The following is an 11,900-nucleotide window of genomic DNA, read 5'->3' as shown; positions in this document are numbered from 1 at the left end:
GTAACGGCAGGCCCAATAATTTGAATGGGCTGCTTTGTTGCGTAAACCACACAAAAAAGGTGCACGCACCTTTTTAAAAACGCGACTTCAGGGAAACTGCATGGTCCCTTTGACCATGCATTTTCCCTGAATTTCCCATGCCCACGATCGTGCTGTGGGTAGAGATGTGTGGGGGTACCATTCAGAATGAATGGCAGCCCTCACGTGTCTGTGCAAGAGCAGTGCGATTTGGCTGCGGATGGTTGCAGGTGCGAAAATCGATGCGATTGCCGTACCTGCAACTGGAACGCACAGTGCGGGCTAGTGTGAACCTAACCTAAGGCCCCTAAAAATAGCGCCTGTAAAGTGCCCTGAAACAGCCACTGCTGTGTCTCCAGTGTGAAAGCTTGAGTAGCATCTTTGGAGCTCCTTCCCTGCTCCTGCCCATTAAAATCAATGGTACAGCACAGCTATACCGCGGCTTTGTGGGACATTTTAACCCTTTTTCGGCCGCTAGCAGGGATTAAAACTGCCCCGCTAGTGGCCGAACAGCGCCGCTAAAAATAGCGCTGTTTTACCGCTGATGCCGCTCCTGCCCCAGTGTCAAAGGGGCCTAAATCCCAACTCTGGGCTTGTGGCCAGAAATAATTCAACGCCATCACTTCGCCCACCAGGGGCACATATGACAACACAGGAGCACAACTGGGAGTCAGGGACAGTGTGCTGTCACTCTATAACAGAAGTACCTGAACAAAGATCTTCATGGCAGGATCACTAGGTTTTATTTTAATGGAAGCTGCATATGTAAAAAGATTGAAAACAACTACTGAAATTACATTTACACATTAAAACTTATGCAATTTAGTGATTAAGTACTTTAAAGTACTAGTAAACATTTATTCAAAAGTCATTCAATTATAAAAACAGAAAAAACAAGAAATAAGTCTACGATTTTCATACATATATTACCCAGAAATAGCAAGCAGATTCTAAAAATGTTGATATATTGGTATAAGATACAATCTACTACAGGATGACTATAATATTTTCACTATAATTTCTTAAAAAAATAGCACTTAATAGTATGAAAGAAACGGTTGCAGGTTATAAAACAGGTCCTCTTTGCACTCGGTCTCCTCTATTGCATTATTTAGGACAGTTATTTTCGTTCCATTTTTGCTACAAATTGTTGGATATCTTTTGCCAGAATTTCTGGCTCTTCAAAGGCAGCAAAGTGGCCCCCTCGGGGCATGTGATTAAAAGAGATGATGTTGACGTACTTCTGCTTGGCCCACAGGAGAGGACAAAGCAACAGATCGTTGGGGAACAAGGCGATGCCTGTGGGGACCATGATGGGGACTCTGCAAGACATTAGTAGAAGAGAAAGAAGGGGGGGGGGAGCATTAAGTCAACTGTGAAAAGCCACAATCTGCCTTATGAAAAGAACTTATGAGTTATGGAGACAATTTTACAACAGATAGCCTTGTGCACCTCACTCGCCAAAGAACTACAAGTCCCAGCAATAAATCTCTGCGATAACTTAACCACTTTTCTACCAGGGAATTTTTTATTTATTTTATGCACATGTTAAAATCTGCATTTTTTGCTAGAAATTACTTTAAACCTCAAACAATTATACAGTATATATTCTGAAAGCAGAAAGCCTGGAGAATACAATGGTTGAAGTTCCACTTTTCTATGTTGCTTGATATTTGCGCAGATGTTTATCAAATGCAATTTTCAGAAAAAAATTACACTAAGAGGAATTTTAGTGCATACAAACAAAATATAATAACCATTTTTTGTGCAAAATATAAAAGATGGCATTACATTGATTAAGTAGATACCAAACATGTCAAGTGTTAAAATTGCACATGAAATCGAAAAAACAATATAATACCCAACATTTTTCATAGGTGACGCTTTTAAAGCCTTTACAGGTTTTCAGTTTATAGTTATAACTGATCTCCAGCTTTACTGTCACGTTAAATAGTTTATTTGGGTCAAGCTGGACATGCTGTATAAACTGTATGCAGCCTCAGCTACCCAAAACACACCCACACCCAGAACACACCCAGTTGGGCTTGAGCGGCTCTCAGCCATTCATAGGCAGCTTTGTATTCTCCAAATTATTTCAAAGCTTCCTCTGATTGGCTGAGGCAGAGAGGTGGCTGGATGATGTCACGATCTCTGCCAATCAGAGAATAAAAAGCTGCCTATGAGTTGCTGAGAGCCGCTCAACCTGTCTCAATTTTGTTCTGGGTGTGGAACCGATGTTCGCACCCCACAGCCAGAAAACACAAGGCTGTGTACTGTTATGTATCTGAGGCATAATAAAGTCTATACTGCATGCCCATTGAGCAAACCTGTTAGTGTAGGAAATAATTTGTTTCATTTGGTCGTTGGCCACACCTTCAGAGCCTCTAGAGACACCCAGATCACTTTTACCTTAAAATCCTTACAAAGCTCACGACTGCAGCAGCTTGCTTTAACCCCTTAAATTCCAGGATATTTATAAAAATACCTTGGTAGACAGGAGTTAAATTCACATTTTAATGCAATTTCTGAGGGGACTGGGAATAGCTGGAGATAAAATTTGCACTGAACCCGTACAGAATCCTTTTTTTGACTGGATCAAATTTGCACTGCATATATGTAAACAGCCTTCATTGTAAATAATGCTTTTTTAGATGACATGCGAATCCATGATTTTTGGATCACATCTGATCTGCATAGAATTTGAAAAAGAGTAAGCTGCTACTCAGGGCCCATTCACACCATAACATGGTGGGGGAAACCTGTGTTCCATGCGCATTTCCCGCACCACGTCCAAAATGCACTGTATTTGTGTTCTGCAGCAGATGTCAATATTAAGTTAATGACATGCGTTTGACCACACTGGATCGCATAGTACAGAAGCACCATGCAATCCAGTTACAGTGAATATACAAAATTAGTGCATGCACCGCACAAAACTGTATGTGAAACGCTCAGGAACACAGAGCGACGTTCTAGGGGTCTAGGGCTAGAATTATTGTTCTCACTCTACCAATTGCTGCGATACCTCACATGCATGGTTTGAACACCATTTTCATATGTGGGCGCTGCTCAAGTATGCGTTTGCTTCTGCATGCGATATCGGCGGGACGGGGCTCATTTAAAAAAAATAAATCCTGATATGTTTTACCTTTTATTTTTACAACATCCCTTAATAGGAAAAAGCATGACAGGACCTCTTAAATATCATATCTGGGGTCAAAAAGACCTAAGATCTCATATTTACACTAAAACGCAATAAAAAATAAATAATTGTAATTTAATTTTTTTTAAATGTTGCTTTCAGAGCTATGGGTGGAAGTGAAGTTTTGACGCCACTTCCACCTTGCAATGGTATGGAGACGGGTGGAGGCCATCTTCCCCTCACTCATCTCCATACCAAGCCAGGGAGAAGATCAGATCGCCTCCTCTGTTACCAATGGCTCTGGAAAGTGGTGGAGGGCGCCGGGAGAGGGGGCCCTCTCCCGCCGCTGATAAAAGTGATCTTACGGTGAATCCACCGCAGAGACCACTATTATCGGAAACCGGACTGCTCACTGAAGAAGAGGATACTGGGGTTATGGTAGCTAGCTGCTGCCATAACAAAGATATCCCTCTTCAAAGTGCGGACTAGGGATGAGCCGAACACCCCCCGGTCCTGTTGGCACCAGAACCTTCGAATGGACCAAAAATTCATACGAACTTTAGAACCCAATTAAAGTCTATAGGACTCGATTGTTCAAAATCAAAATTTTAAAGGCTAATATGCAAGATATGCAAGATATGCAACAGACAACACCAGCAATAAGGGGTATCTTCAGGTGTATACTGTGCTGGAGGCACACAACACCCACTTTAACTCCTGCAGATGCCTGTATTAGAGAACACCAGCAATAAAGGGTAGATACAGGTGTATACTGTGCTGTGCTGGAGGCACACAACACCCATTAACTCCTGCAGATGCCTGTATTAGAGAACACCAGCAATAAAGGGTAGATACAGGTGTATACTGTGCTGGAGGCACACAACACCCATTAACTCTTGCAGATGCCTTCATTATAGAACACCAGCAATAAAGGGTAGATACAGGTGTATATTGTGCTGGAGGCACACAACACCCATTAACTCTTGCAGATGCCTTCATTATAGAACACCAGCAATAAAGGGTAGATACAGGTGTATACTGTGCTGGAGGCACACAACACCCACTAACTACTGCAGATGCCTGTATTAGAGAAAAACAGCAATAAAGGGTATATACAGGTGTATACTGTCCCGGAGGCACACAACACCACTTTAACTTTAAGATGCCTGAGAAAAGAACACACTGTCCCTGCCTATCTAGCTCTTTCCCTGCACGCCAGAACACACTACACAAGGCCGCCACGCTGGTGGCCTTATATAGTGTGGGGCGTGTACTAAACCCCCCGAGCTATAATTGGCCACAGGCAGGATGCCAATTATGGCTCTCCTCGCTGCCGGCGCTGTGATTGGCCAAGCATGCGGGGTCACAGTGCATGCTTGGCCAATCATGAGCCAGCAATGCACTGCGATGACGTAGTGCATTGTGGGCTGTTCGTGCCACACGAATTTGGTGCGAACGGTCCACAAAGTTCTGAATTCGCCAAACAGACGAACGCCCGATGTTCGAGTCGAACATGCATTCGAGTCGAACACCGAGCTCATCCCTAGTGCGGACATATATCGGCATGAGCCAGTTGGGAAGTGCTGAATGAAGCATTACTAATTACAAAGCTGCATTAATTTGTGTCTGTTATATCAACCTAGTGTTCAGCCTTAAATAATTGAATTTGTTATTTTGAAATGCCAGTATAAAATTGTGGTAGAAAAGAGTACTTGTCAGCATAATCAAAACATTTTATGGTGTAATTCTCCATAGCCTGTGTAATGGGAGCGTGGCAAGGGTGTATCCTTTGCCTACAAACTTTGTACTACAATGCGTTGTCCTTTCTTATTTCAGAAATCTGGGGATATGCCAGTCTGCCATTCATAGTTCCTCAGCATAGGGAGAGACTAAGCTTGCCCAAACCTGAATTGCAGGTTATATATTGAAGAAAAAATATAACTCCACCTAGCAAAGTGTGAAAGGGCCCTGTGCCATTTAAAGTGGACTTAAAGAGGAAGCAAACTCTCCCACTCTAATGCTTCTTTTAATTTAGTCCATTATAATAAGTAATTATCAAGCTATAGCCACTGTAATCCAGCCAAAATCGCAAAATTACTTACTGTTTAAAGAAACTTTAATAAACTTTTTTGCAGGGGTTAGGCAGCACCATCTTATTATTGTTTTTGCCATCGTATTGTTTTTTGAGTCCACAGTAGAGTGTATTTCCGCCCTTACATTGAGCACTTCTTGTACGGTTAACCAAGCCTCCTTCTCAATTCAACGTTTCTATGCCAACCCTGCTTCCCTGCTCATAGCTGACTTGTTTTATTTCATAGTATTTACTTATGCCACTTATCTGTTTGCCTATGTCAGTCTTATCAGCTTCAGCTGATAAGACTGCAGTAATGCTATCCAATGCCTTTTTTTCCACTCCATGTGATGTCACATGGGGTGCAGTAGGAAGCTCTGAGTGATTATGCAGTCTCCTGGGATTTCAGTGTTGTGCTGTAGGAAGTCCTGATAATAGATAGACAAGCACAGAGTGTGCCGTAAATCATGGGAGATATGGGCATGCTCAGTGAACAAAAGGATAACAACAATACTAAGCAAGTAAGGAGATATCTACAAGCAGTGTTCATTAGGGTTTTTTATGCTGATTTACATGGGGCAAGTTGTGGGGGAGAGTTTACAACCACTTTAATCTGCATGAATAAATTCCTGATATGTCACAATACTAACAACTAACTAACATAACTAAAATATATTTATCTAAAATAAAACTCCACCTTTTTATCACCAAAGAACATCAATTAAGCTCCTCTGCCTAGGGTGAGATTACTTTATCAGTCTGCTGCAGGCAAGAGGAAGCATTTCTTCAGTCTCCTCCCTCCAAGTGATCAGGCTGCACCTTTTAACTTTGTAGCAGATGTCACAAGGTGAGAGGCTACAGCAGGGGCTAATCTGTGTCAGACAATTGTGCACACAGCCTAGACTTTTACAAACACCAGAGTATACATAACTGTGAGCCTGCATCTAAGTCTGGAATGTAGATGCTGACGCTGAACAAAGATGGCTCTGTCCTGGAAATAAAAGTAGATGCAGGCATTGTCTGTGTACTGTGACCTCTGAACTATGAAATGCCCAGAAATGTTCCAAGCTTGCACACTCACCTACTTAGCATGCTGCACTTACCATAAAAAAGTACATTAAGCAAGGTTCACCTAAATAGGGATGATTTATATACATTTTTTTTCTAACTCTACCCATTCACATACTTTTCATGTTTGGCCTGGCCAATTCCTTTTCCCAGGTTTTCCTTGTAGAACCTCATGGAGGAGACAATGCAGCCAGAGAGCCAGTAAATCATGACATTGGTCAGAAGTTCGTCCAAAGTGAATTTCCTGGAATACAGGGGGACAAGGGGTAAGAATGAGTTCAGACTGTCAGACTGAGCAGAAATGGGTGTGACATATACCAATATAAAGTGATTGGATGGACTTGCACAGGGTTTATGCAGGTCAACATGGAGCCTAATACCCGGTGCATACAATGCAAATTTTTTTTTTATTTTTTTTTTTTTTAGTATGCTAATCTCGTATCAAAATGAAAAATGTACTCAAGTTACGAAAATTCTCATACAACAGGAAAAAAAATTCAGAAGGGATGTAATGTGTTGTAGTGTATTTGTATTGTATTTTCGAATGATGGCTGTACTGATTAACCACTAGCCGACCTGCTGCCATCATTATACTGTGGCAGGTTGGCTCTCCTGGGAAAATCACCGTAGCTGTACGTCAGCCCTTTAAATAGCCTTAGAAGGCACGTGTGTGTCGTAGGAGCTGATGCAGTTGCCTGGTGGCCGCGATGTCCGCCGGGCACCCGCGATCGCTCCTGAGAGATAGAGAGAACAGGGATCTGTCAATGTAAGCAGACAGATCCCCTGTTCTGTCAGGGAGAGAAGAGAGATCTGCTGTTTCTAGTGATTAGAAACAGTGATGTCTCTCTACTGCCTGTCACTACACTGCCCACAGAGTTAGAAACACCTTCCTAGGACACACTTAACTCCTTGACTGCCCCCTAGTGTTAACCCTTCCCTGCCAGTGACATTTATACATTTAATCAGTGGCTATTTTTTAGCACTGATTGCTGTATAAATGTCACTGGTCCCAAAAAAGTGTCAAAAGTGTCCGATCTTTCCGTTGCAATGTCGCAGTCCTGTAAAAAAAAAAAATCACAGATCGCCGCCATTACTAGTAAAAAAAGAAAAAATTATAAAAATGACATAAATCTATTACGCTTATTGCGATTTTTTTAACCAAAAATATGTAAAAGAATACATATTGGCCTAAACTGATGAAAACATTTTTTTTTTTTAATGTGGGGATATTTATTATAGCAAAAAGTAAAAAAAAATTTTTATTTTTTTTTTAATTGTTGCTCTTTTTTGTTTATAGCACAAAAAAACAAACCCCCCAAAAACACGAAGAGGTGATCAAATAAAATAAAATAAAAAAGAAAGCTCTATCTGTGGGAAAAAAAGGACGTCAATTTTGTTTGGGTACATCGTCGCACAACCGCGCAATTGTCAGTTAAAGCGACGCAGTGCCGTATCACAAAAAATGGTCTGGTCATTAAGCGGGCAAATCCTTCCAGGGCTGAAGTAGTTAAATGAAAATCATACGATCTGGTATCGTATGAGAACATTTTTTGTGCTTGTCCGATCCGATTTATATTGGATGAACTGGCGTGATCACGCCAGTTCATCCAATATAAATCGGATCGGACAAGCACAAAAAAAACAGCCTGCTGGATTTTACATGCGATTATTGCCAGTGTCTGGTATAACTGCTAGCAATAATCACTGTCTTCCACCCCACTAGCGGGAGATCACAATGGCTCGGCAGGTGGGATTCCCGTCAACACTGTCTGTGTTGATGAGGGAAATCGAGCAAATTTTGTTCCTGCAACCTGTGGTCCATGTATGGCCTGCACAAAGCCTCGTACACACAATAAGAACATAGAACAAATGATTGTCTGTTTTTTTTTTTGAATGCTAGTTTAAAACCGAAAATGAATAGGTTACTAGAGTTTAAAAAATAAATTCAGAATGCAAATCCCCCCCCCCCCCGATAATGTATTGTAATGTATTCTTTTGTTTGCAAGCATGCGCGGTCTTGATCACTTGTTTTTTTACAAACGAATATTGTACTGTTTAAACAAAAATAGTTTGTTCTGTTATCTAAACAATAAAAATGTTGTGTTTGTCTCTTCGGATAATTTTGCATGAACTGTCGTGATCGGCTCTCAAAAGCTGTGTACTAACGATCAGATTATTGGGCAATCACTCCAAAATATTTGTTATTTAAGCAGATCATACAGGTAGCAACATTCAAGCAATTTCTATCACGTTTGACTGACAGGGAATGGAACATATGGTTAGCCTGCATTCATACGAGTGTTTACCCATGCTGCCAGTCCCAGCAACAAGAATCTACTGATTCCTACAGCTGCGTGTGAATAGCCGCAAAGCCTATACAGTGCCATGACATGCTGTCAGCTGCCACAGATTGCACAGCAGGCGATTACCTGCAGTGATCATGGCTGGATGCACTCAATGACAGATCCTGTCTGGTAGACTTATCATGAGATGAAAAAATCACCAAACGCACAGTTAGGAAGCAGAGCCTGCATATGTAATGATCAAATATGGCTGTATACATGTTTAGATATACAACCCCAATGCCATAAAAGTTGCGACGTTGTGTAACATCCACATGAAAAAGCATGCCATGATTTGTAAATCTCAAAAACTCACATTGTATTCACAATAGAAAACATATAAAATGTTTAAACTGAGAAAATATACCACTTTAAGAAAAAAATAAGGCAATTTTTGAAATTGATGTCAACAACACGTCTCAAAAAAGTTGGGACAGGACAACAAAAAGCCAAATTCCCCAAAAGTTTGGGAGAGGGTCATGTTTATCACGGTGTATCATCCATTACTGGAGTTTGAGGAGAGAAATGGTGTCCCATTCTTCCCAGAGCATATGCTGCTCTAAAACCTGGATCTATCTTTCAGCATTGATGGTGCCTTTACAGATGTGCAAGCTGCCCATTCCATACGCATTATTACACCTGTATACCATCAGAGATGCTGGCTTTTGAACTGAGCGCTGATAACAGACCGGAAGGTCCCTCCCTTCTTTAGTCCGGAGGACGTGGCGCCCATGGTTACCAAAAAAAAGGTAACATTTTGATTCCTCTGACCACAGAATGGCTTTCCACTTTGCAACAGACCATTTTAAACATTTTAAAGGAGCTTTGGCCCAGAGGACGGCGGCTTTACTGAATCATGTTCAGATATGGCTTTCTCTTTGCATGATGAAGCTTTACCTTGCATTTTTTTGATGTCACAGCAAACTATGTTCACAGACTTAATTTCTGGCCGTATGCCTGACCCCATGCAGTGATGTCCATCACAGAATCATGCCTGTTTTTAATGCAGTCTGAGGACATAGAATGCATTAAAGTGGTGTTCCACCCGCAAATTCTTTTTTTTTTTATTAAAGTCAGCAGCTAAAAACATGGTAGCTGCGGACTTTTAATAAGGATGCTTACCTGTCCAGGGAGCCAGGGAGCCTGTGATGTCGGCCCCCCTGAGGCTGATCCGTCCATCGGATCAGGTGCAGGCAGTGCCATTCTAACTAAGGGAAACCGTCAGTGGAGCCTTGCGGCTTCACTGCCCATTTCCTATTGTGCATGCGCGAGTCATGTGGCGCTTTGTAAATGGCCAGCTGTCTTCTGGGACTCACACAGGTCCCAGAAGATGGGGGGGGGGACGGGCTTGCTGCACAAAATTGGGTGGAACTCCGCTTTAAGCTGAACATCTGATTTTATAATCACTTTAAAATCTTAAAAAAGGGGGCCAGTCTAAAGAATAGCGAACTGTGCAATTAGGGGTGAATTCCCTCCTCCCTGTTTTCTTAGTCCCTCCCACAAACGTTGGTATTTCCATATATACCTCTCCAGACCTCCATCCTCGTGGTCACGGAAATCAGGGTCTGTCCAAGTGGAGAATTTCTCTAGAATGTATGATGCCAGACCAACAGGGGAGTTATTTAGTCCACAGCCTGCAAAACAGAAACATTTGATTTTAGGACAAAACTCCACTACTGAAAACGTTTTTAGGATTAACTGAATACAATTTTCACCAACATACCTGTTTATCCTCTGTGTCTCTGACAGAAACTTTTATTCATATGTCTGGGTACAGTTTACACTGTCAAGGGGGATACTGTCTGTATGGCTTGTATTACCTGCAGATCAGCCCATTTATCAGAGTTTTTCTCTCTATCCTGTCCTCGATGTAGCACAATCCCACATCTTGGATCTCAGTCCCTATGAGGCTGTGTCTCTGGCCATGTCCCAGGATCAAAGTGTTACTCTTACTTGAGTTACTGTGCATGCATAACTCATAAAAACATTAATTACGGTGATCAGGAGCTACAGGGGGCTGCCCTTGCATAATTAAAAGCAGGGCAACTCCAGTAATTGGGTAAGGTCTGGGTGGGAACACCCGGGCAGCTCGTGATGTCAGCTGAGGGTGCTGACATCACATCCAAGATGGCGGCGCCCAGCAGCAGTCTCAGGGCTTTTGGATGTTTACACAAGGGTGGCTTTTATAACCGGCATAAATACAATAAATGCACACATTTATGGAAAGTGTTGGTAAAATGACTGGTATGGGAACAGGGTGTCTTTTAGAAAGTATTCAATAATTGTCTTAATTTTGTGCCTTTTTATAGCTCATCTTCATCCTCAAGTAATTTTGGCTTTAAAGTAAATATGAGCAAGTTAGGCACATATTTTTAAAATAGCTTTGTGGTGGTTTGTAGAGCAGATTATGAGTAGGTGCAGACAAGCACATACAGATACTATATGTACACACGTAGCCAACCAGTGACTTGGCTCCATGCCCTGTTACTTCATTAATAATTGGCTTAAAATGTGAGCAGATGTCATTCAATGAAGAGATCAAAGTCCCAATAACCAACAGATTTTCAGTTTTGTTAAAGAGCCTTTATTAAAGAAGTTTCTGAAGTTTATTCTGCTTATTTTTGCCTTCCCTGGTCCCTCATTTACAGCTATTGAAATTCAAAATAAAACCTGCTTCATTACAAACCTTATTTACATGATCACTGGGTCCTTGTGCTTCTCTATGCAATACTACAGAGGAGTCTCTTCTCTTATTTTAATGTAGACTGAAAGTGGTTGTAAAGCCTTACAGACCAATTTTTGCTACAGGTAAGCCTATAATAAGGCTTACATGTAGCTACCGCTGCACGGTTTAGGAGATATCCCCTGTATTTGCATGTGCCGACATCATTGGCACATGCTCACTGAAGCAATGGCACGTACGCGCCGTTTGCTTCAGTGAGTGTGCCGTTATGCCCCATACACACCATCAGATTTTCTGCTGATTTTTGTCTTCAGATTTACTAAAACCATGTAGTGCAAGGGCCTGCCTGATTGCATACAAATTGAAACTCCTAAGGTTTGACCTCATATTATATGGTTTTGGTAAATCTGAAGGAAAAACTCAGCAGAAAAACTGATAGCGTGTATGGGGCTTTACTGGCAGCTCCTGCGCCATGTGCGGGAGAGGCGTTGTCCAGGTCTGGTCAATCACAGCGCTGGAGCCATGATACCTAGAAGTAATCCCCGGCTGGTGCTGTGTACGGGCACCGCAGCGAAG

General features: G+C 41.8%; 1 protein-coding gene across 1 annotated transcript in view; it reads right to left on the bottom strand.

Moving 5' to 3' along the window:
- Positions 1–839: 839 nt before the first annotated feature.
- Positions 840–11,900, bottom strand: part of EPHX1 (epoxide hydrolase 1) — a 106,286-nt gene continuing 95,225 nt past the window's right edge. The window contains exons 7-9 of the mRNA XM_077485838.1: positions 10,167–10,275; positions 6,418–6,543; positions 840–1,340 (exon numbers count right to left, since the gene is read on the bottom strand). Of these exons, the coding sequence (XP_077341964.1) occupies positions 1,139–1,340; positions 6,418–6,543; positions 10,167–10,275 (437 nt within the window). The 3' untranslated portion in view covers positions 840–1,138. The remainder of the gene's footprint in view (positions 1,341–6,417; positions 6,544–10,166; positions 10,276–11,900) is intronic.

The sequence above is a fragment of the Lithobates pipiens genome, unplaced genomic scaffold (assembly GCF_037356315.1).
Source record: "Lithobates pipiens isolate NorthernLeopardFrog02 unplaced genomic scaffold, aLitPip1_a1.2 Scaffold_18, whole genome shotgun sequence".
In the NCBI taxonomy this organism is placed as follows: domain Eukaryota; kingdom Metazoa; phylum Chordata; class Amphibia; order Anura; family Ranidae; genus Lithobates; species Lithobates pipiens.
Note: the sequence above shows the minus strand (reverse complement) of the source record. Positions and strands in the feature narration are given on the sequence as shown.